Here is a 26037-nt window from a genome sequence, read left to right as displayed (position 1 = left end):
GTAATATATCAGGGACCAGATGTGTCAGCATACAGCGTACCGCCATGTAGTATAAGATAGATACAGCGTGCCGCCATGTAGTATAAAATGCATACAGCGTACCGCCATGTAGTATAAAATGCACACAGTGTGCAGCCACGTAGTATAAAATGCATACATCATACATACATGCATACATTGTGCCGGCCGGAAGGCGGGAGCACCGTGCCGATCAGTGGGTGGGTGGGAGCATGGCCCCGGTCGTGGTGGGAAGACGATGTCGACCAGCGGGTGGGCGGGAGCATGGTGTCGGTGCCGCCCCCTCGTCCAGCATGGCAGGTGCGCCCCTGTGTATACCCTGCTGTGCTGTGTCTCTCTTACCTCCTCCAGTTTCTAGTCACCTAGTAACTTGATCATACGTGCACCCTCAGCCAGTAACAGGAGATCTCTCTCATGAAGAATTATACAGGGGTTCGATGCTTCGACTCTTCTATCCTTCCATGTATAACTCGTACTTGATGGGAAAACACAAGAGGCCCAATATGTAGCTAAGTTTCTTCTGCCTTGGGGCTCACCTATAATAGTGTCCTGAGGTTGTAGACATATTTATGCATAATGATATATGGTGGAGACTGTGATGTGCTCCTCAGCGCCTCCTCCACCCTGGTGCCCCAGGGCAGTCACACGCCTTGCCAGTGGTTGGCACAGCATCGCTCCGTACAGACAGAGGGCACAGGATGGCTCTGAACATTGCAGCGACGCTTCTCCTGACCACTGGGGTCACCCTACTAATCTATCTTATAAAGTGGTGGTATGGGGTCAAGCAGAAGAACCTACCTCCAGGACCTACCCCTCTACCCATCCTGGGGAACATCTTTCAGCTAGATGCCTCTGAATTACCTGAGTCTTTAGTTAAGGTAAGTACAGTATTTTTCGGACTATAAGGCACACCGGAGTATAATAAACGCCTGCTAAAATATCTAGGTTCATATATAAGGCGCACTGGACTATAAGGCACACCTGATTATAAGGATGAATGACCAGCAGGTGGCAGACCTGTGCACAGTTCAAGGCAGCTGTTTTCTGTAAGTAAGGTTCATATATAAGGCGCAATGGACTATAAGGCGCACCTTTGATTTCTGAGAAAATCAAAGGATTTTTTGTGCGCCTTATAGTCCGAAAAATTCGGTACATGTCATGAGGTCTGTATATGCTATGGCTAAAAACCACCAGAACTGCAACCTGAACTCGGCTGACTTTTTTTATAGTAAGAGAATGTGAGGATTTCCTATATTTGACTAAGAAAATTACCTATTTTTACCCCTTCCTGCTGTAGCATTTTTACTTTTTGTCCGTTTTCCAATTGCTACTTGAAAAATTTGAAAATTTTGCATTATTATTGTATTTTCTGTCGGTACAAAAGGTACATCATAGTGACCATTAAATATGAAATGTACTGGAAACCTGTAAAAATTCTGGGGTTGGGAAAAAAAAATGATTCCCATAATGTGAAAAAGACATTTACAATATTTGTGCAGCGTCATCACATCAATACCAGTTTTATATAAATTTTCACTTTTTTTATTGTTTTTATGAAAGTATAAAAAAAAGTATAAATGTAAAACAAAAAAAAATTCCCTTGTTTCATCCTAATCTGACCCTCATAACTTTTTTTTTAACATTTAAGTATACATATCATAGCTGTGTAAGGGAAAGGGAGGGGAAGTACTGAGGGAAATAGAGGGGGAGACATTGTAACAGCCTGTGAAGTTACAGCACGGGGGAAACCCTGGTAATTCTCCCCAAAGCGGTTGAGTCTATAATCATTAGCATAATTTTAAAAATTGCTTTTAATTTTATATACATTGTTACATTTTTTATGCCTAGACTTAGACCTTTCTATAAAAATCTAAACACATGTTTATGCAAATTGGCATTTGATTTTTATTTACTGCTACACTGTTAATCATAGTATCATAGTTTATACGGTTAAAAGAAGACACGTGTCAATCAAGTTCAACCAAGGAAGGGAAGGGAATTGGATGAAGAAGAGATTTATGGGAAAAAATTCTATATATAACATTCAATGTTATTTATTTGTAAAAAGGCATCCAGACCCTTCTTTAAGCTCTCTGCTGTCCCTGCTGTGACCAGCGCCTGAGGCAGGCTATTCCACAGATTGACAGTTCTCATAGTAAAAAAGCCCTGTCACCTCTGGTGATTAAACCTTGTTTTCTCCAGACGGAGACAGTGCCCCCTCGTCTTTTGGTTTGATTTATTCTGAAACAACTTTCCACCATATTTTTTGAATAGACCATTCATATAGTTATATAAATTAATCCTGTCCCCTCGTAGTCGTCTCTTTTCCAGACTAAATAAATCCAGGGCCTCCTTTTTATGGACCGGTGCCCAGAACTGGACACCATAATCCAGGTGAGGCTGAACCAATGCCTTGTACAGTGTAATATTATATCCCTATCCCTAGAGTCCAGACCACTGCTGATACATGACAAGATCAAAACACACGGTCTATTGAGGATGAGGGGAGTAGTACAAACTGTGTAGTGTAGTACAGTCTATGGAGGATGTGGGAAGTAGTACAAGCTGTGTAGTGTATTACAGTCTATGGAGGATGGGAGGAGTAGTACAAACGGTGTAGAGGCAGCGACAGCAGCGGCAGGCTAGAGAGTGGCATGGCGACATACCCCAAATGGACTCAGGCTTCAAACCAATGGGTGGCAGAGAGGAGCCAAAGGAGGTGAGCAAGAAGCGCTGAAATGATTTCCTATATCAACAAAAGGTTGACGGTATATTTAGTCGATAACACAGTATGGTGGCGACATAGTGACCAAGTTCCATAACGTATCTGGTGAAACACACGAAAAATGAGCCTGACACATCTCGTTTGATAAAGGGACGACATGTGGAGGCAGCCATGGAGATCACTTCCATGATTAAGAGCGACAGTATGGGGCATTCATATTGCGCTGCTATGATTGAAACTTCAAGTCTCCAGCATGGCGGCGACAGATTAGCCGAGTTCCATTATGTATCTGATGAAACACCTGAAAATTCTGCCTGACAACGCTCGTTTGATAAGGGGATGATGTAATTTATATCCTCTCGCGCTCCAGTATAGACAGTTGAAAGTTGCGCATGGAGACATTGGTGGACACTGTGGAGGATCGTGGAGGCGAAATGGACAGGAAACAGCAGGGGCAGTATGCATGGATGCCTCTGAGGCTGCCTAATCTTGGGATGGAGCTGGCGGTCTGCTGCCAGGCGAGCTTTCGCCTGTCCAAGCCCTGTCTCTCGGCTAAAATGGGCAAAATGGGCCTGAGGGCCAGAAGCGTTTCCTTTGACAAAAAGTATCATTTTCAAAACAGGCGGGGGCTACAAACAGCACTTCTAAGAACCTTTTAAATAAGATCAAGTGTAGTAGTGTTCTTATAAGTTTGGGTTATGGCGGGAGAGGGGATGTAAACAGATGCGCAAGAAGCGCTGAAATAATATCGGTAAATGATAAAAGTTTGCCAGTATATTTTGTGGATAACACAGCAGGGTGGCGACAAAGTTAATAAGTTTAATGTGGAAGCCATGAAAACAACCCAAAATTCTGCCTGACACAGCTCATTTGCTAAGGGGACGATGTATGGAGGCAGCTATATGGACGACTTAGGGAGGCAGCTATGGAGATAATGTGTGGAGGTAGCAATGAAGACAACGTGTGGAGGCAGCTATAAAGACGACGTGTTGAGGCTGCTATGGACACAATTAAATTTGGATAGTGCCTGTATGTGGCAGTCCAAAAAAGTTTTCAAACCAGAGGACCGGGTGGGTGGCCCTCCAAAAAAATTAAATACATAGAGTACCTGTATGTGGCACTCCCAAAAATTGTTTAAAACAGAGGACCAGGTAGGTGGCCCTCCAGAAAAATTAAATACATAGAGTACTATACCTAGAGACAGTTGGCCCTGGCAAAAAATAGCCAGTTTCCTCTGCTTTAGTGTACAAAGAGGAGGAGAAGGAGGACAATGAGGAGGAGGAGTGCATACATTATTCAGGTTGAGCTTCCTTCACCTGGTGGAGAATGGAAATCCTGAGAAATCCAGGCTTTATTCATCTTGATAAGCAGCAGCCTGTCAGCGCTGTCAGTCGACAGGCGTGTACGCTTATCGGTGATGATGCCACCAGCTGCACTGAAAACCCGCTCAGACAACACGCTAGCGGCAGGGCAGGCAAGAACCTCCAAGGCGTACAGCGCCAGTTCGTGCCACATGTCCAGCTTTGAAACCCAGTGGTTGTAGGGAGCTGTGTGATCATTTAGGACGATGGTATGGCCAGCTTCGTACTCCCTCACCATCTTTCTGTAAAGATCAGCCCTACTCTGCCGAGACTGGACACAGGTGACAGTGTCTTGCTGGGGTGACATAAAACTGGCAAAGGCCTTGTAAAGCGTACCCCTGCCAGTGCTGGACAAGCTGCCTGCTCGCCTACTCTCCCTTGCTACTTGTGCCGCAGAAGTACGCCCTCTGCCGCTAGCGCTGTCAGAAGGGAAATACTGTTTCAGGTTGTGCACAAGGGCCTGCTGGTATTCATGCATTCTCACACTCCTTTCCTCTCCAGGGATGAGAGTGGAAAGATTTTGCTTGTATCGTGGGTCCAGGAGAGTGAATATCCAGTAATTGGTGCTGGAATAAATTCTTTGAATGCGAGGGCCACGGGATAGGCAGCCTAGCATGAAATCTGCCATATGCGCCAGAGCACCCAACGCGCAAGAATTCACTCCCCTCACTGGCCTGACTGCCATTTCCTCCTCCTCCAACTCCTCCAACTCCTCTTCTTCTGCCCATACACGCTGAAAAGTGAAGGACTGAGCAATGCCCCCCTCTTCTGTATCGCCAACATTCTCCTCCTCTTCCTCCTCATCCACCTCCACCTCCTCCGATATGCGCTGAGAAACAGACCTGAGGGTGCTTTGGCTATCAACAAGGGAATCTTCTTCCCCGTCTCTTGTGACGAGTGCAAAGCTTCTGATTTCATGCGTACCAGAGAGTTTTTCAACAGGCCAAGCAGCGGGATGGTGTGGCTGATGATGGCGGCATCGCCACTGACCATCTGTGTTGACTCCTCAAAGTTACTCAGCACCTGACAGATATCAGACATCCATGTCCACTCCTCATTGTAGACTTGAGGAAGCTGACTGACCTGACTACCAGTTCTGGTGGAAATTAACATCTGGCAGTCTACAATCGCTCTGCGCTGCTGGTAAACTCTGGATAACATGGTTATTGTTGAATTCCACCTGGTGGGCACGTCGCACAACAGTCGGTGAGCGGGCAGTTGGAGGCGGCGCTGCGCTGCCCTGAGAGTGGCAGCATCTGTACTGGACTTCCTGAAATGCGCACAGATGCGGCGCACCTTCGTGAGCAAATCAGACAGATTGGGGTATGTCTTGAGGAAACGCTGAACTATGAGATTTAACACATGGGCCAGGAATGGCACATGTGTCAGTCTGCCAAGTTGCAGAGCCACCACCAGGTTACGGCCGTTGTCACACACAACCATGCCTGGCTTCAGGTTCAGCGGTGCCAGCCACAGATCAGTCTGCGCCGTGATACCCTGTAATAGCTCTTGGGCGGTGTGCCTTTTATCTCCTAGGCTCCGCAGTTTGAGCACCGCCTGGTGTCGCTTAACGACGGCACTGCTGCTGTGCCTAGAGCTACCGACTGATGGCGCCATGCCCACAGATGGTAATTCGGAGGAGGAGGTGGAGGAGGGGTGGGAGGAGGAGAAGGCATAGTAGGCCTGAGAGACCTGGACCGAGGTAGGCTCTGCGGCGTCCCTCTGCTCCCTCATCTCACCCCGCCCAGGACTACGGCCTCTGACGCCCACGCCCACGCCCTCGTCCTCTACCCCTAGACCTCGGGTTCAACATTTTCAAAATTAAAGTGTAAACTGTAAATTATTTTTGTGGGGTTTTTTTGGTGTTTTTTTTGTGTTTTTGTTTTTTTAACAAAACTATTCTATCCTATTGCTATGGCTAGTTTCAAGCCTACACTGACAGCACACAACTGGATTTTGTGCTGTGCCTGATGACTTCGAGTTATAAAAAAAAGAAAAGTAAAAAAAAAAAAGAAAAAGCAGACTGTGCCTAATTCAATCAAACCCCTAATAAATTGTCCCACTTAGGTGTTTGAGATGGATATGTGTGTCACTAAGAGCTAAATAGAACGTTCCCAAGTCTCCCTGCAAATTCGTCACAATATGGTACTAGCTGCACTACTAGTTCCAGCAAGCCCAGCCTCAAGAAAACAACAAAAAAAATATAACGCTATTCTAGCCCTAACAAGCGCTGTTGGGTTCTTGTACAATCACTCCTGCCTAACAGTAAGCTAATATAACACCCTAACGCTATCCCTGCAGCAGCAGCTCTCTCCCTGACTGCATCCAGACAGAGAATGATGCGAGCAGCGCGGGCAGCGGCTAGTCTATTCCAGGGTCACCTGATCTGGCCAGCCAACCACTGCTATTGACGTGTAAGGGTACCACGTCATGCTGGGTGGAGTGCAAAGTCTCCTGGCTTGTGATTGGCTCTGTTTCTGGCCGCCAAAGATCAAAACGGCGGGAGATGCCATTTTCTCGAGCTGGCGAAGTATTTGTCCGAGCAATGAGCAGTTACGAGTACGCGAACGAGCATCAAGCTCGGACGAGTGTGTTCGCTGATCTCTAGTCTAGATGCCTTTTTACACCCAAATAACATTGATGGTTTTGTTATAAAGAATTGTTTCCCCGAAATCACTTCCTTATGCAATCCCTTCCCTTCCTTGGTTGAAATTGATGGACATGTGTCTTTTTTCAACCGTATGAACTATGATACTATGATGGAGGCTGTATAAAGTCAGTGGATAAATGTAAAACATGGAATAGCTGGGTTCTCCAAGAACAAGTCCTTAAATTCTTTTCGCTTTACTAGCAAATAAAGGAGAGTCCTAAAAATTCCCAATTTTCCCTATAATAATTCAGAAATCCATTATAGAGTAGTACTATTTTTTAATATTTTTAAATATTTCCATAGTTGAGCAAGAAGTACGGACCTGTCTACACCATTTACATAGGAAACCTTCGGGCGATAGTCCTGGTTGGGTATGATGTGGTGAAGGAAGCCTTGGTGGACCACAGTGATGCTTTTAGCAGTAGGGGGGACACAGGAGCCAGCAAATTTTTTCAGAAGGATTTTGGTAAGTTGTTAAAATTATTACTGGTGTGTCTCATTGTAACTGGTGATGAATTTATTGTAAATTCCTTTATAATCTTATAACCAGACATTTCTACCGTACAATATTTGACAATATTGAATATTTCAAACCCTTGAAATTGGTTTCATGCTTAATATTAACAGGGGTCATTGCCAGCAATGGAGAAAGGTGGAAAATACTTCGGCGATTTTCAATGACAATTTTAAGAAATTTTGGAATGGGAAAGAGAAGCATTGAAGAAAGAATCCTAGAAGAAGCTCGTTTTCTTAGTGGGAAATTTCTGGAAGATAAAGGTGGGTGGAAAAACCAAACCCAATTTGGCAAATTTACTAGAGCAGTGCAGTGTGTACTCTGTGCAGTGTGTACTATGTGCAGTGTGTACTATGTGCAGTGTGTGTACTATGTGCAGTGTGTGTACTATGTGCAGTGTGTACTATGTGCAGTGTGTGTACTATGTGCAGTGTGTACTATGTGCAGTGTGTGTACTATGTGCAGTGTGTGTACTATGTGCAGTGTGTGTACTATGTGCAGGGTGTGTACCATGTGCAGGGGGTGTACTATGTGCAGTGTCCTGTGTACTATGTGTAGTTTGTACAATGTGCTGTGCATACTTTGTGCAGTTACCTGTGTATAGTGCAGGGGGCGCCAGATTCAGGATTTCTGGCACATGTTCATCATGAATCTGGTGCCCCCTGCACTGCTCCGACAGAGGGCACGTACAAATGTAATTTTAAAAGCCACAAAGCTTGAATGTGTATAAGACCATGATAAATCTGTCCCAATGATTATCTATTGATTTATCTTCAGATACACCATTTGACCCAAGAGATATATTACGACTCGCTGCTTCTAATGTCATCTGCTCCATTGTGTTTGGTAAAAGATTTGATTATAAGGACCAAACATTTTTGACTCTCCTGAAAAATCTTCAGGAATTTTTCCGACTAATGATCAAACGTCCTGGACAGGTAAATGTAGCAAAATAGTGATTATAACATAGTGATTATAACATAACATAACTCGGGTATAAGCCTACCCGAGTATAAGCCGAGGCTCCTAATTTTAACACAAAAAACTGGAAAAACCTATTGACTCGGGTATAAGCCAAGGGTGGGAAATGCATTGGTCACAGTTCCCCCAGTATATAGCCTGACAGCCCTCTGTAGTTTATAGCCTACCAGCCCCCTGTAGTATATAGCCTGCCAGCCACTGCAGTATATAGTCTGCCAGCCCCCTCTAGTGTATAGCCTGCCAACCCCCTGTAGTATATGCCCTGCCATCCCCCTCTAGTATACAGCCTGCCAGCCCCCTGTAGTATATAGCCTGCCAGCCCCTGTAGTATATAGCCTTCCAACCCCCTGTAGTATATAGCCTGCTAGCCCCTGTAGTATATAGCCTGCCAGCCAAAGCAGTATATAGCCTGCCAACCCCCTCTAGTATATAGCCAGACCCCCCCCTCTAGTATACAGCCTGCCAGCCCCCTCTAGTATATAGACTGCCAGCCCCCTTTAGCATATATAAACTGCCAGCCACTGTAGTATATAGCCTGCCATCCCCTGCCCCCAATATAATGCCTGTAGGAAAAAAACAAAAAGTGCACTCACCTTCCGACACCCTCCTGGCAGGTCCTCTTCTATCCATCACAGTTCTGGCATCAGCTCCGTGTCCCGGTCCATCGCAGGCACCATGATGTCAGCCGGACACTTTTTGGTTTTTTTTCTTGACTCGAATATAAGCCGACATTTTTTGTGCTAAAAAACTCTTCTTATACTCGAGTATATGCATTAATCATCATGTATATCCCAAAATGTCTTTACTTTCTTAGATGACTTTAGTGTCTCCATGGCTACAGACCACAAACAAACCTGGTGTAGTCTGATTCTACAGCCACACTGGATATTTTTTATCAGACCTATTTTGGGAAATCTACATGTAACAGCACTATAGTATCTTTTGTAAGGGACATTGTTGAAGAGTTTTTACAGTATGAAGTTAACTGAATTAATATATATTTTCCAACTATCACCGTGTTTTCTATTTCTTTTACATTGTTCTTTTAATTAGCTTTTCAACATATTCCCATCCATAATGCGGCACCTGCCCGGTCCTCACCAGAAGATCTTCAAACTTCTAGCCAAGGCAAAAGAATTTATTAAGGAGATAGTGGACACCCACAGAGCCACCTTGGATGAGCGCTGCCCTCGTGACTTCATAGATTGCTTCCTCATCAAGATGAATGAGGTGAATTTATGTACAATATTTTTTTTCTACAAATAGTAAATGACCTTTAAGGTAACATATTTAGGAGCTGCCCGTATTAACAAAAATTCAACAATTTCAACAAATTCTACAAATATTTCATGAATTTTTAACCATAAAATGTTAGAAGTAGCCACTTATTTGTTTTTATTTTACTTTTATTTACTTTTTTTATTGTATATACTCGAGATTAAGCCAAGGTACCTAATTTTTACACCAAAGTCTGGGAAAACCTATTGACTCGAGTATAAGCCGAGCGTGGGAAATGCATTGGTCACAGCATTCCCAGTATATCACTTGATAGCCCCCTGCAGTATATAGCCTTCCAGGACCCTGTAGTGTATAGCCTTGCAGCCCCCTGTAGTGTATAGCCGTGCAGCCCCCTGTAGTGTATAGCCTTCCAGGCCCCTGTAGTGTATAGCCTTCCAGCCCCCTGTAGTATATAGCCTGCCAGCCCTTGTAGTATATAGCCTGCCAGCCCCCTGTAGTATATAGCCTGCCAGCCCCCTGTAGTATATAGCCTGCCAGCCCTTGTAGTATATAGCCTGCCAGCCCCCTGTAGTATATAGCCTGCCAGCCCTTGTAGTATATAGCCTGCCAGCCCCCTTTAGTATACAGCCTGCCAGCCCCTTGTAGTATATAGCCTGCCAGCCCCTTGTAGTATACAGCCAGACCCCCCTTTAGTATATAGCCCACCAGCCCATTAAAATATATAGCAAGCCCTCTGTAGCGTATAGTTTGCCCGTAAAAAAAAATAAACTGAGTATTCACCATTCCAGCAGCCTGGGCAGCTCCTCTTCTATCTTCATGTGCGCTGCTGACATCACGGAGTGCGCTGGCCAGGCTGTGCGCACGGAGCTGTTGCAGACCTGCCACGCACATGAAGATAGAGGGCTGTCGAAGTGGTGAGTAGTCAGTTTATTTTTTTATATACCCGAGTATAAGCCAAGTGGGGAATTTTCAGCACAAAAATTGTGCTGAAAAACTCGGCTTATACTCGAGTATATACGGTACTTTTGGTGCTTCAACATCATCTATAAGGACTTTCAAATGGTTTTACTATTAAATTACAAGCCATTTAATATTTCTTAGGAAAAAATGAACCGAGACACAGAATTTCACGAGGAAAACCTAGAGGCGACAATATTAGATTTATTCTTTGCTGGAACACAAACCACAGCTTTAACACTGAGATATGGGATTTTGTTACTCATGAAATATCCAGAAATTCAAGGTAACAATTTTGATGACTTTTTTTTTTTTAAATAAAACATTAACACTACAAATAGGGCTGTAGCTACACCCAGAAGCCTGTTATGTTGTATCAGGAGTCCTGAATTATTTTCACATAACGAGACCCAAATATTAGATATGGCACATAATAAGTGGGTAACCCTGGAATTTCCCTTATTTCTGTCTCCTTCATATCTGTCAAGTCCGTGACATAGTAAGAGCAAAAGAAGTCTTCTGCCGCACCAGACTTAAAACTTGCATAGTTTGAAGATGTTGGCCTCTTTACCTCATGCTTTTTATAATGTGTGTGTAAGTGCGGGGGGGGGGGGGGGGTAGGATATTAGGTAATTAACCAATATACATCTATTTAAAGTTCTGCTCAGCTCTCCTTATGTGTAAAGTGAGGCCTCTGTCTTATACCTCATCAGTCAGAGATTCCTGTCCATAAAATGGCGGCAGATGGAGGGTCATGTGATCTGTACCTGTGCATGAGCAATCACCAGTGTCACGGGTGATTCACGTCTCGGATCCCAGGCACACCCATGCCCCTCTCCATGGCGGCACGATTCCCAGTCTTCACTTACCTCTCCACGCTCCTGCTTCCTCCTCATCCGGTCGGCGAGCGCGTCGGCTCTCAAACACTTAAAGGGCCATTGCACTGCTGATTGTTGCTGGTCACTTCAGGGTTTTCCTTAAAGGCCGGATGCTCCCATCAATCCCTTCCGGATCTTTGTGCTACATGCATCGGAGAAGGCTTCCTTCCTGCGTTCCTTGTGTTCCTGTTCTGTTCTCCCATTGTGACCCCAGACTTGACCCTGACTTTGCACCTCTGCCGCCTGGCTTGAACTTCTGCCTGCTTCTGACCATGAGATTGCCTATCGTGCCTGAACCTCGACCTTGACTGCCACCCTGGTCTAGTCGCACCTGTGGTATGACCTAGTGGATCCCTGCCGCAGCAAGACCATCATGCTTTGCGATGGGCTCTGGTGAAGACCAGGTGCCACTTAGATTCTGGTCCTAGGTGTCGGCTAGTGTTATTGTCCGCGGTGGTTCAGGGGGTTCACTGACCCAGAACCCTGACAACCAGTTAGAAATCACATGACCCTCCTTCTGCCGCCATTTTATGGTCAGGAATCTCGGTCTGATGAGGTAAAAGACAGGAGACGTCACTTTACATATCAGGAGAGCGGAGCAGAACATTCAATAGATGAATAATGGTAAATTACCTCATATCCTGCCCCCACACACTTACTAAAAACATTAGGGTAAATTGGCCAAACCCATTGAGACTGTCGAGTCATATGTTGTACACCCTTTTAGTTGGCTTAGTTTACTGCAGAAAATTGAGCTAAAATGTTAGTAAATTCCCATCATATTTGGACCCCATACTTTTTCCTGGGTCGCCAGAAGTCATTAAACTGTCTGAAAACAGTCTTCAACCCCTGATAAATGTGAGCTAAGACATTTTTATTGGCGGACATCACAACAGTATTCAGTCGTAGACCGAATAATAAACCTGCCCCTATATGTCTCTGTGTAGTATTTCAAGTATACGGTGCTATATGGTCTCATAGATTTCTGAGTGTTGAATGATTGTATCTTATTTCATGTGGTTTATTTATGTAACTTATCTTCTTAGCATCTTCACTCATACATTTAGCTGTAAAAGTTCCCAAGATACAAAGATGAGTGAATAATATAATTTTAATTCTGGTTTTGTAAACTTCAGAGAAGATCCACAAAGAGATTGACCAATTGATCGGCAGAGATCGTTGTCCATCAATAGACGACAGGAGTAAGATGCCCTATACAGAAGCCGTGATCCACGAGATCCAGAGATTTGCAGATATTGTCCCATTAGGAGCTTTACATGCTGTGAGCAAAGACACAACATTCAGAGGATATAACATCCCTAAGGTGCAGTATAATGATCTTCTAAAAAAATTATTTTTAAGCTTTTTGTATTGTTACTACTCTTACTTATAAGCAGTCTATGCTTCAACTAGATTTGGTACCATCAGGTCTAAAGATGATGGCCTGCTATCAAGATCTTGGTATACTTCTTCTCTGGTTTCCCTTCTTCTCTTATCTTCTGGATTTGACTTTTCGTGATATTTTAATTTTATACTTGTATTTTCAGGGAACCTTGGTGTTTCCACTCCTGACTTCTGTACTCAAAGACCCCAAAAAGTTCAAGAACCAAGAAGAGTTTGATCCTGGACACTTTCTGGATGACAAATGCGGCTTCAAGAAAAGTGATGCCTTCATGCCTTTCTCTGCAGGTAAGAGATTGTTATATGATTATCATGAAGTTCATTCAAAAATATTTTAATTATATTGTATTTGTTATAAAAATTTTGAAAATTCCTTTGTATTTTATTGTATGTGATTACTATATGTGGATTTTTTTATGGTAAATAAATACATTTACTAAGGGCCCGAATCGCTTTTTTTCGTTGGGTTTCCTGAATTTTTCCGATTTGCACCGAATTGCCCCGGGTTTTTGACGCATGCGATTGGATTGTGGCGCATCGGCAAACGAATTCGGAAAAACCACGGAATTTAAAAAAAAAAGCTTACATGCACCCGGCCTGGTTTGGTGAACTTCAGTGCACTCCAACTAACTTCAGGGCAGCAGCGACACCTGGTGGACATTGGGCACACAATCTTAGTGAATCCCCGGAAGACCCGCATCCTCAACTGAGAATGTGTCACTGGATCGCGACAGGACCGGGTAAGTAAATCGGCCCCAATGTATGTCATTTGCACAAGGATGCCAATTTACATTGTAGGATTTCCCCTTCTATGAGATTTAGAGGACTTTAATAATTATTAAAGGTGTTTCTCTTTATTATTTATGCAAATATTACTCCATTGCGCAAAAAATGAAGACTGATTAACGAGTGAAAAATGTCTCCCCTCTTAGTTATAGGATTTTCTTTATTTTCAATTGTTATACCCTATCGATAGGATAGAACTAGAGATGAGCGAGCACTAAAATGCTCGGGTACTCGTTATTCGAGACGAACTTTTCCTGATGCTCGAATGCTCGTCTCGAATAACGAGCCCCAGTCAATGGGAGACTCGAGCATTTTTCAAGGGGACCAAGGCTCTGCACAGGGAAGCTTGGCCAAACACCTGGGAACCTCCGAAAAGGATGGAAACACCACAGAAATGGACAGGAAACAGCAGGGGCAGCATGCATGGATGCCTCTGAGGCTGCTTAATCGCACCATTATGCCAAAATTATGGGCAACAGCATGGCCATGACAGAGTGACCGAATGAGGCTAGATAGCATCTAAAACATGCAATAATTGACCCTGACACTATAGGGGACGGCACGCAGAGGCAGCGGCAGCAGCGGCAAGCTAGAGAGTGTCATGGCGACATACCCTAAATGGACTCAGGCTTCAAACCAATGGGTGGCGGAGAGGAACCAAAGGAGGTGAGCAAGACGCGCTGAAATGATTTCCTATGTGAACAAAAGGTTGATTGTATATTTAGTCGATAACACAGCATGGTGTCGACATAGTGACCAAGTTCCATAACGTATCTGGTGAAACACCCGAAAAATGAGCCTGACACAGCTCTTTTGATAAAGGGACGACATGTGGAGGCAGCCATGGAGACGACTTCCATGATTAAGAGCGACAGTATGGGGCATTCATATTGCGCTGCTATGATTGCAACTTCAGGTCTCCAGCATGGCGGCGACAGATGGGCCGAGTTCCACTATGTATCTGGTGAAACACCTGAAAATTCTGCCTGACACAGCTCGTTTGATAAGGGGATTATGTGCTGCATATCCTCTCATGCTCCAGTGTCTGGGGTATAGAGAGTTGAAATGAGACATTGGTGGACGCTGTGGAGGATCGTGGAGGCAAAATGGACAGGAAACAGCAGGAGCAGCATGCATGGATGCATCTGAGGCTGCCTAATCTTGGGATGGAGCTGGCGGTCCGCTGCCAGGCGAGCTTTCGCCTGTCCAAGCCCCTGTCTCTCGGCTCCTCCCCACCCAAAATGGGCCTGGGGGCCAGAAGCGTTTACTTTGAAAAAATTATAATTTTCAAAGCAGGCTGGGTCGTTTGAATATTTCACCTAGGAATAATGGAAAAGCATAGTGGTTCTATTTTTAATTGTTTTTACAGAAATGGTTCCATGATTAAGAGCGACAGCATGGGGCATCCATATTGCGCTGCTATGATTGCAACTTCAGGTCTCCAGCATGGCGGCGACAGATGGGCCGAGTTCCACTATGTATCTGGTGAAACACCTGAAAATTCTGCCTGACACAGCTCGTTTGATAAGGGGACGATGTATGGAGGCAGGGAACTAGTAGTAGATTAAAGGTGCTGCAGTTAAAACTATGTTAGTTGGATCTTGGGATGGAGCTGACGCTCCGCTGCCAGGCGAGCTTTCGCCAATCCAAGCCCCTGTCTCTAGGCTACTCCCCAAACAGCACTTCTAAGAACCTTTTGTATAAGATCAAGTGTAGTAGCGTTCTTATAAGTTTGGGTTATGGCGGGTGAGGGGAATGTAAACAAATGCGCAAGAAGCGCTGAAATAATATCGGTAAATGATAAAAGTTTGCCAGTATATTTTGTGGATTACACAGCAGGGTGGCAACAAAGTAAACAGGTTGGATGTGGAAGCCATGAAAGCAACCCAAAATTCTGCCTGACACAGCTCGGTTGATAAGGGGACCATGTATGGAGGCAGTGAACTAGTAGTAGATTAAAGGTGCTGCAGTTAAAACTATGTTAGTTGGATCTTGGGATGGAGCTGGCGCTCCGCTGCCAGGCGAGCTTCCGCCAATCCAAGCCCCTGTCTCTAGGCTACTCCCCAAACAGCACTTCTAAGAACCTTTTGTATAAGATCAAGTGTAGTAGCGTTCTTATAAGTTTGGGTTATGGCGGGTGAGGGGAATGTAAACAGATGCGCAAGAAGCGCTGAAATAATATCGGTAAATGATAAAAGTTTGCCAGTATATTTTGTGGATTACACAGCAGGGTGGCAACAAAGTAAACAGGTTTCATGTGGAAGCCATGAAAGCAACCCAAAATTCTGCTTGACACAGTTCGTTTGATAAGGGGACCATGTATGCAGGCAGCTATATGTACGACTTTTGGAGGCAGCTATGGCGATGACGTGTGGAGGTAGCAATGGAGACAACGTGTGGAGCCAGCTAAAAATACGACATGTGGAGGCTGCTATGGAGACAATTTAATTTGAATAGTGCCTGTATGTGGCAGTCCAAAAAAGTTTTCAAACCAGAGGAGCAGGTAGGTGGTCCTCCAGAAAAATTAAATAGATTGAGTGCCTGTATGTGGCAGTCCAAAAAAGTTTTCAAACCAGAGGAGCAGGTAGCTGGTCCTCCTGAAAAATTAAATAAATTGAGTGCCTGTATGTGGCAGTCTAAACAAGTTTTCAAACCAGAGGAGCAAGTAGCTGGTCCTCCAGAAAAATTAAATAAATTGAGTGCCTGTATGTGGCAGTCCAAAAAAGTTTTCAAACTAGAGGAGCAGGTAGGTGGTCCTCCAGAAAAATTACATAGATTGAGTGCCTGTATGTGGCACTCCCAAAAATTGTTTAAAACAGAGGACCGGTAGGTGGCCCTCCAGAAAAATTAAATACATAGAGTACTATAGCCAGAGATAGTTGGCCCTGGCAAAAAATAGCCAGTTTCCTCTGCTTTAGTGTACAAAGAGGAGGAGAAGGAGGACAATGAGGAGGAGGAGTGCATACATTATTCAGGTTCAGCTTCTTTCACCTGGTGGAGAATGAAAATCCGGATAAATCCAGGCTTTATTCATCTTGATAAGCGTCAGCCTGTCAGCGCTGTCAGTCGACAGGCGTGTACGCTTATCGGTGATGATGCCACCAGCTGCACTGAAAACCAGCTCGGACAACACGCTAGCGGCAGGGCAGGCAAGAACCTCCAAGGCGTACAGCGCCAGTTCGTGCCACATGTCCAGCTTTGAAACCCAGTAGTTGTAGGGAGCTGTGTGATCATTTAGGACGATGGTATGGTCAGCTACGTACTCCCTCACCATCTTTCTGTAAAGATCAGCCCTACTCTGCCGAGACTGGGGACAGGTGACAGTGTCTTGCTGGGGTGACATAAAACTGGCAAAGGCCTTGTAAAGCGTACCCCTGCCAGTGCTGGACAAGCTGCCTGCTCGCCTACTCTCCCTCGCTACTTGTCCCGCAGAACTACGCACTCTGCCGCTAGCGCTGTCAGAAGGGAAATACTGTTTCAGCTTGTGCACCAGGGCCTGCTCGTATTCATGCATTCTCACACTCCTTTCCTCTCCAGGGATGAGAGTGGAAAGATTTTGCTTGTACCGTGGGTCCAGGAGAGTGAATACCCAGTAATCGGTGCTGGAATAAATTCTTTGAACACGAGGGTCACGGGATAGGCAGCTTAGCATGAAATCTGCCATATGCGCCAGAGTCCCAACGCGCAAGAATTCACTCCCATCACTGGCCTGAATCTCCATTTCCTCCTCCTCCAACTCCTCCAACTCCTCTTCTTCTGCCCATACACGCTGAACAGTGAAGGACTGAACAATGGTCCCCTCCTCTGTCTCGCCAACATTCTCCTCCTCTTCCTCCTCATCCTCCTCCACCTCCTCCGATATGCGCTGAGAAACAGACCTAAGGGTGCTTTGGCTATCAACAAGGGAATCTTCTTCCCCCGTCTCTTGTGACGAGCGCAAAGTTTCCGACTTCATGCTGACGAGAGAGTTTTTCAACAGGCCAAGCAGCGGGATGGTGAGGCTGATGATGGCGGCATCACCACTGACCATCTGTGTTGACTGCTCAAAGTTACTCAGCACCTGACAGACATCAGACACCCACGTCCACTCCTCATTGTAGACTTGAGGAAGCTGACTGACCTGACTACCAGTTCTGGTGGAAGTTGACATCTGGCAGTCTACAATCGCTCTGCGCTGCTGGTAAACTCTGGATAACATGGTTAATGTTGAATTCCACCTCGTGGGCACGTCGCACAACAGTCGGTGAGTGGGCAGTTGGAGGCGGCGCTGCGCTGCCCTGAGAGTGGCATCATCTGTGCTGGACTTCCTGAAATGCGCACAGATTCAGCGCACCTTCGTGAGCAAATCAGACAGATTGGGGTATGTCTTGAGGAAACGCTGAACTATGAGATTTAACACATGGGCCAGGCATGGCACATGTGTCAGTCTGCCGAGTTGCAGAGCCGCCACCAGGTTACGGCCGTTGTCACACACAACCATGCCTGGCTTCAGGTACATCGGTGCCAGCCACAGATCAGTCTGCGCCGTGATGCCCTGTAATAACTCTTGGGCGGTGTGTGTTTTATCGCCTAGGCTCAGCAGTTTGAGCACCGCCTGCTGTCGCTTAGCAATGGCACTGCTGCTGTGCCTAGAGCTACCGACTGATGGCGCCATGCCCACGAATGGTAATTCAGAGAAGGAGGTGGAGGAGGGGTGGGAGGAGGAGGAGGCATAGTAGGCCTTTGAGACCTGGACCGAGGTAGGCCCCGCAATCCTCGGCATCGGCAGTATATGACCAGCCCCAGGGTCAGACTCGGTCCCAGCCTCCACCAAGTTAACCCAATGTGCCGTCAGCGATATATAGTGGCCCTGCCCGGCAGCACTCGTCCGCGTGTCCGTGGTCAGGTGGACCTTGTCAGAAACGGCGTTGGTCAGGGCACGGATGATGTTCTCTGACACGTGCTTGTGCAGGGCTGGGACAGCACATCGGGAAAAGTAGTGTCGGCTGGAGACCGAAAATCTAGCCCTCGCCACGGGAGCTTGACTACGGCCAACATTTGGCGCTGATGCACCTGCTCTGACCCTGCCTCTCCGTCTGGCCCCACCACTGCCTCTTCCAACCTGTTCTGCTATAGGAATCGCCTCCGTCTCAGAAGCACTGTGTTCACCCGGCCTATCAACCCAGCTTGGGTCTGTCACCTCATCATCCTCCGATCCCTCAGTCTGCTCCCCCCTCGGACTTCCTGCCCTGACAACAACTTCACCACTGTTTGACAATTGTGTCTCCTCATCATCCGACACCTCTTTACACACTTCTTCCACTACGTCAATAATGTCATCATCACCCACAGACTGCGACCGGGGGAAAATCTGGGCATCGGAAAATAGCTCAGCAGCAGCCGGACAAGTGGTTTGTGACTGTGGGAAGGGTCCAGAAAACAGTTCCTCACAGTATGCCGGTTCAAATGCCAAATTTTTGTGGGAGGGGGCAGACTGGGGGGAAGGAGGCTGAGGTGGAGGAGCTGGAGGAGTGCCGATTTCGGTGACATGGGTGGACTGCGTGGAAGACTGACTGGTGGACAAATGGCTAGAAGCATTGTCCGCAATCCACGACATCACCTCTTCGCACTGTTCAACAGTGCTCTACCACGAGTCCCACTAACTTGAGACATGATGAACCTAGGGAGTGTAGCTCTACGGCGTTCCCCTGCTCCCCCATCAGCAAGTGGTGTCTCACCCCGCCCAGGACCACGGCCTCTGACCCCTGCAGTAGTTGGACGCCCAAGTCCACGCCCTCGTCCTCTACCCCTAGCCTTCGGGTTAAACGTTTTCCAAATTAAAGTGTAAACTTTAAAAAAAAAAAATTTTGTGTTTATTTTTTTTTATTTTTTTTGTTTTTTTAACAAAGCGATGCTATCCTATTGCTATGGCTAGTTTCTGACCTACATTGACAGCACACAACTGGATTTTGTGCTGTGCCTGATGACTTTGAGCTATAAAATGAAATAAAGGTAAAAAAAAAATAAATCAATAGACTCTGCCTAATTCTAATCAAACCCCTAATAAATTGTCCCACTTCGGTGTTTGAGGTGGATATTCGTGTCACTAAGAGCTAAACACAACGGTCGCAGGTCTCCCAGCAAATTCCTCACAGTATGGTACTAGCTGCACTACTAATGCCAGCAAGCCCAGCCACAAGCAAACAAAAAAAAGGAAAATATAACGCTATTGTAGGCCTAAGTAAGCCATTGGGGTTCTCCTATGGCTATTTTGTAGCCTACACTGAAAGCACACTGCTTTGCAAGATGAGTTTGAGCTATAAAAGGAAATAAAGGTAAAAAAAATAAATCAGCAGACTCTGCCTAATTCTAATCAAACCCCTAATAAATTGTCCCACTTCGGTGTTTGAGGTGGATATGTGTGTCACTAAGAGCTAAACACAACGGTCGCAGGTCTCCCAGCAAATTCCTCACAATATGGTACTAGCTGCACTACTAGTGCCAGCAAGCCCAGCCACAAGCAAATAATAAAAAAAAATGCATAACGTTATTGTAGCCCTAAGAAGGGCTGTTGGGTTCTTGTAGAATCACTCCTGCCTAACTCTATTCTAATATAACACCCTAACTTTTTCCCTGACCAGACACAGAATGATCCGAGCAGCGCGGGCAGGGGCTAGTCTATTCCAGGGTCACCTGATCAGGCCAGCCAACTACTGCTATCGACGTGTAAGGGTACCACGTCATGCTGGGTGGAGTGCAGAGTCTCCTGGCTTGTGATTGGCTCTGTTTCTGGCCGCCAAAATTCACAACGGCGGGAGATGCCATTTTCTCGAGCGGGCGTAGTATTCGTCCGAGCAACGAGCAGTTTCGAGTACGCTAATGCTCGAACGAGCATCAAGCTCGGACGAGTATGTTCACTCATATCTAGATAGAACCACTGGGATCTCCACCGATCAACTGATGAAGCAGCAGGACCAGCATGCATCTTGCCTATCTATTATTTATCTATGAGAGTTCCGGGAATGCGCAAAAGCTGTGTTAGGCTATGATTTCGTAGCTCCATAGACTTGAATTGAGACAATAGGAAACTCCATCAATTTGGTAAAAGGGACCCCTTTAATAGTATTCAATTGGGGCCCTATAATTAGGACTCCATCATTTTGATACTAGACAGACAGTTTAAATCTTAACAATCACTGGTAAATTGCTAGTAACACATGATGTAAACCTCGCCTAATGGTAATATATTATTAAAATATAATTGGTTGTTATTTCAGTCTTCATTAGAACCTTATTCAGAAAATGAGCATGATAAACAATCACTTTGATTTATTAAAATGATACAAAGAACTAAGGAGATTTATGTAGCAGCTGTGATTCCAGCAATATGCATTCAGTTACACTACAGTGCCCCCATAGGAAAAATTAAGCATTACCTAAGGACTAGTTCTCTTCCACAAGACTGGCACATAGCAAATGTGGTGCCAATAAACAAAAAGGAAAAAAAAGCAATCCTGGAAACTACAGACTTGTGAGTCTAACTTCTGTTATAGGGAAAATATTTGAGGGGTTTTATTAGAGATTCTATCCTGGAGTATCTCACTGTACATGTCCTTATAATCCAGCATCAGCATGGGTTTATGAGGGAATGGTCCTACAAAACTAATCTGATTGTCTTCTAAGGAAATACAGACTGGATCTGGGGAATGCTGTAGATGTTGTATATCTGGATTATTTCAAGGCATTTGATACAGTGCCAGATGAAAAGTTGGTGCATAAAATAAGACCACTGGGACTAGGGGAAAATTTGTGTATTTGAGAAGCAATTGGCTTAGTGATAGAAAACAGAGGGTGGTCATTAATGGTACATTCTCAGATTGGGATGACGTTACCAGTGGAGTGCTAAAGGGTTCAGTGTTGGGGCCACTTCTCTTTAATATTTTTATTAATGACCTTGTAGTGGGTTTACAAAATCAAGTTTCAATATTTGCAGATGATACTAAGCTGTGTAAAGTAATAAATACTGAGGTTGATAGTTTAGCATTACAGAGGGATTTGTGGAAGCTTGAGGAGTAGGCAGAGAAATGGTTGATGAGGTTTAATGTAGATAAATGTAAAGTTATGCACTTGAACCATGAAAACAAAAAGTATAAGTATGTTCTAAACAGTCAATTATTTGGTAAAACTGGAGCTGAAGAGGACTTGCAGGTATTGCTGCATGGTAAACTTAATTTTAGTGACCAGAGTCAGGCGGCTGCTGCTGAAAAAAAATAAAATTATGGGATGGTAAAGAGATTCTCGTGATATAGACATAGTTTTGCCCTTATACAAATCACTGGTCAGACCACACATGGAATATTGTGTACAGTTTTGGGTACCGGTGTATAAAAAGGACATAGTAGAGCTGGAACGGGTGCAGAGGAGAGCAACCAAGATTATTAGGGGAATGGAAGGACTAGAATACAAGGACAGACTACAAAACTTGGTATTTAATCAGTTTAGAAAAAAGACGACTGGGGGGGGGATCTCATTAAAATGTACAAATACCTAAACAGGCAGTGCAAGGATCTCTCCAAAGATATTTTTATGCCTAGGCATGTGACCAGGACAAGGTGGCATCCTCTACACCTAGAGGAGAGGTGGTTCTACCATCACCATAGACAGGGGGCATACTCTATACCTAGAGGAGAGGAGGTTCTACCATCACCATAGACAGGGGGCATCATCTACGCCTAGAGGAGAAGAGGTTCTACCATCATTATAGACAGGGGGCATCCTCTACACCTAGAGGAGAGGAGGTTCTACCTCCAACATAGACAGGACACATCTTCTACACCGGGAGGAGAGGAGGTTCTACCATCACCATAGACTGGGGGCATCCTCTACACCTAGAGTAGAGGTGGTTCTACCATCCCCATAGACAGGGGGCATTGTCTACACCTGGAGGAGAGGAGATTCTACAATCACCACAGAAAGGGGGCAACGTCTACACCTAAAGGAAAGGAGGTTCTACCATCACCATAGACTGGGGGCATCCTCTACACCTAGAGGAGAGGAGGATCTACCATCACCATAGACAGGGGACATCCTCTACATCTAGAGGAGAGGAGATTCTACTGTCACCATAGTCAGGAGGCATCCTCTACACCTAGAGGAGAGGAGGTTCTACAATCACCATAGACAGGGGGCCTCCTCTACACCTAAAGGAAAGGAGGTTCTACCATCACCATAGACTGGGGGCATCCACTACACCTAGAGGAGAGGCGGTTCTACCATCGCCATAGACAGAGGGGCATCCTCTACACCTAGAGGAGAGGAGGTTCTACCATCACCATAGACAGGAGAATCATCTACACCTAGAGGAGAGGAGGTTCTACCATCACCATAGACAGGGACATCCTCTACACCTAGAGGAGAGGAGGCTCTACCATCACCATGGACAGGGGGCATCCTCTACACCTAAGGGAAAGGAGGTTCTACCATCACCATAGACTGGGGGCATCCACTACACCTAGAGGAGAGGAGGTTCTACCATCGCCATAGACAGAGGGCATCCTCTACACCTAAAGTAAAGGAGGTTCTACCATCACCATAGACATGGGCATCCTCTACACCTAGAGCAGAGGAGGTTCTACCATCCCCATAGACAGGGGGCATCATCTACACCTAGAGGAGAGGAGATTCTACAATCACCATAGACAGGGGACATCCTCTACACCTAGAGCAGAGGAGATTCTACTGTCACCATAGTCAGGGGGCATCCTTTACACCTAAAGGAAAGGAGGTTCTACCATCACCATAGACAGGGGGCATCATCTACGCCTAGAGGAGAGGTGGTTCTACCATCACCATAGACTGGGGGCATCCTCTACACCTAGAGGAGAGGAGGTTCTACCTCCAACATAGACATGGGGCATCGTCTACACCTAGAGGAGAGGCGGTTCTACCATCACCATAGACAGGGGGCATCCTCTACACCTAAAGGAAATGAGGTTCTACCATCACGATAGACTGGGGGCATCCTCTACACCTAGAGGAGAGGAGATTCTACCATCACCATAGACTCTCCACCTACACCTACAGGAGAGGAGATTCTACTGTCACCATAGTCAGGGGGCATCCTTTACACCTAGAGGAGAAGCGGTTCTCCCATCACCATAGACAGGGGGCATCCCCTATACCTAGAGTAGAGGAGATTCTACCATTACCATAGACAGGGGGCATCCTCAACACCTAGAGGAGAGGCGGTTCTACCATTGCCATAGACAGGGGGCATCCTCTACACCTAAAGGAAAGGAGGTTCTACCATCACCATAGACAGAGGCATCCTCTACACCTAGAGCAGAGGAGGTTCTTTACTGTAAGAGCAGTGAGACTATGTAATTCTCTTCTGCAGGAGGTGGTTAGGGCCAACTCTATGTACATGTCTAAGATAGGCCTGGATGCCTTCTGGTGAGCAAAAAACTTTTGTTTAATTCTTAAAGGTTGGACTTGATGGACTTTATGATACGATGATAATAGTAACGATTATTCATTATAGATTCTAGCTCAACTATGTGGCTATCATAAAAATTTTTATGAAAAACGCTAAAAAGTACAATTAAAAATTAGTTTTCCAAACATGTAAACTCCTTTAAGTTTATATTTGTTTTTGTTCTAAATGCTTTTTCTCTTCCAAGGCAAACGCTTGTGTATAGGAGAAAACCTTGCCCGTATGGAGCTCTTCCTCTTCCTCACCTCCATACTGCAGAAGTTTTCCCTGGAGCCGACCTTAAGCAGACAGGATCTGAACATAAGGCCAGCGCCCAACACCAATGCAGCAATACCCCATATATACCTGATGAAAGTCATCCCTCGTCTCTGAGGAAAACCTCTTGTATAAAATAAGTGTGTAAGTTGTAGATTTGAGCAGAGAAAACTTAAAAAAAAAAATTCCTGTATCAATATAAAAATCTAAAATAATTCTCAAAATCTGTAAGTATTTAATGTTTAATTCAATATGCTGTATTAATGGGTTTGTAGCATAAAGATTAACCTATTCCGCAAATACAAAAATTACCATGTTGTGGGAGGAGTTTAGATCTGAAATTCTAAGTTTGATCAATCGTTCTGCTTTGATCTAGAATGGCAGCCGGATTCCATAGAAACGATTTTTTTTTGTTTCTTGCAAAAAGTAAATAAGAATCAGTTTATTGTGACTATATATTAAACCAGCTAAGAAAAACAATACAAGTCTTAGTGTGATCTCTTAATAAATGCAACATTTCATTTGCAATAAGTGAGGGAGTGGGGCCAAACAGAAGAACCCACCCTAAAACATTCTCTTCTACGTGGCCTGGGGAATGTCCTTCCCATCTGCACCTTTGAACTACCACAGTCTTCGAAGGCTCAACTGCGCACCTCTGTGTTCCCCAGTGCCCCACAGCTTCTACTCACCCATCCTCGCTCCTGCTTCCGGTCCGGACTTTATTGCTGTTAAGGTCCACTCAACCCTACTAGGGTTGTATGGATGAAGTTTGGAAGTAAATCCATTCCAACCAATTTTTGCAGAAGGACAATATTATCCATAAGGCAAGATTATCCATGCTTTCTGGTGATACCTTGTAACTTGTCTCTTCTTCAATATCTGATGATTCCGCATTTAAAAACATTCCAGTAACATTCCATCTATACCGGCCATCTTGGTGCCTTTACTGTATCTACAGATTTTATCATTCGATACAGTTAACTGTGTACTGTCATGATCAATAAGTGTATTTCATGTATTTTGGAACTTTGTCCTTTGTTGCTCCTTTGGGCGTAGTAAAAATGGTAAATATTTCCTTTTTGCCTACTGAAGGCTCTGTTTGCATTGTGTTTTTATGTTCTACTACTCTATATTGAAGCCATATTTCAATCTTTTAATGCCTGCGTTTACAATTTTCATCCATATGATGTGGCCAGAGGTGGCAACAGGCCAACAGCAACTCTACATTGTTACACCTACTGTCTTAGAAGTGAAATATAATAAAAACGAGCCGTGTAGTAGGATTCAGTTTGGCTGTTTCCATACTCTCTACTATGTCTGGTTGTGACTGTAAATACGAAAGAGGATTTAATCTCAGCCATATATCTATTTATTTTTAATTAATGTGTGTACACTTATCTATAGATTTAGGGTCTCAGTGTCACTGTTGTCCCATGTTACACAACGGAAAAGGAGAATTATGAATTCCTAATTTAACTAATAAAAAGAGGAAGCTAGTATCACCAACCAATGGATACGTCATGAGAATCCCCCTTCACATTCTCGAAGAGTCTCAGAGATTCAAGCTTCAGAACATCTTTGTAGGCGGTGTTTCTTAATAGGTGGAGTCTCACGAGGTTGTTTATCTGTGGATTTTTTTTTCATGTTAACTTTTTAATATGTTCCCAACCTTAATGGCCTAGATCCCTGGTCCTCATTAGAAGATGTTCCAAATTATGGACAGACTGAAACTGTTTTGGAAGGAGATGCTGAAAACCCATCGAACTGCCCTCGAGACTTCAGAGATTGCTTCCTCATAAAG

The 26037-nt window shown here is 44.9% G+C and overlaps 1 protein-coding gene across 1 annotated transcript; it reads left to right on the top strand.

Annotated features, from left to right (window-relative positions):
• The first annotated feature begins 644 nt into the window (after positions 1-644).
• On the top strand, positions 645-25322 carry LOC140076563 (cytochrome P450 2H2-like). Its single transcript, XM_072123139.1, has 9 exons — positions 645-896; positions 7058-7220; positions 7382-7531; positions 8046-8206; positions 9303-9479; positions 10590-10731; positions 12460-12647; positions 12871-13012; positions 24169-25322. Exons 1-9 carry the CDS (start codon positions 717-719, stop codon positions 24351-24353), a joined length of 1488 nt encoding a protein of 495 aa, XP_071979240.1. The 5' UTR covers positions 645-716; the 3' UTR covers positions 24354-25322.
• Positions 25323-26037: the final 715 nt, after the last annotated feature.

The sequence above is a fragment of the Engystomops pustulosus genome, chromosome 9, assembly GCF_040894005.1.
Source record: "Engystomops pustulosus chromosome 9, aEngPut4.maternal, whole genome shotgun sequence".
Classification (NCBI taxonomy): Eukaryota; Metazoa; Chordata; class Amphibia; order Anura; family Leptodactylidae; genus Engystomops; species Engystomops pustulosus.
This window is presented reverse-complemented; position numbering and strand designations above follow the sequence as displayed.

Bases quoted from the DNA above. Each gene is read 5' to 3' on its own strand.
- LOC140076563 (XM_072123139.1), top strand. From the start codon at position 717: ATGGCTCTGAACATTGCAGCGACGCTTCTCCTGACCACTGGGGTCACC. The intron at 8,207-9,302 runs GTAAATGTAGCA...TCTTTTAATTAG, and splicing joins TGATCAAACGTCCTGGACAG to CTTTTCAACATATTCCCATC. The intron at 12,648-12,870 runs GTGCAGTATAAT...TTGTATTTTCAG, and splicing joins GAGGATATAACATCCCTAAG to GGAACCTTGGTGTTTCCACT.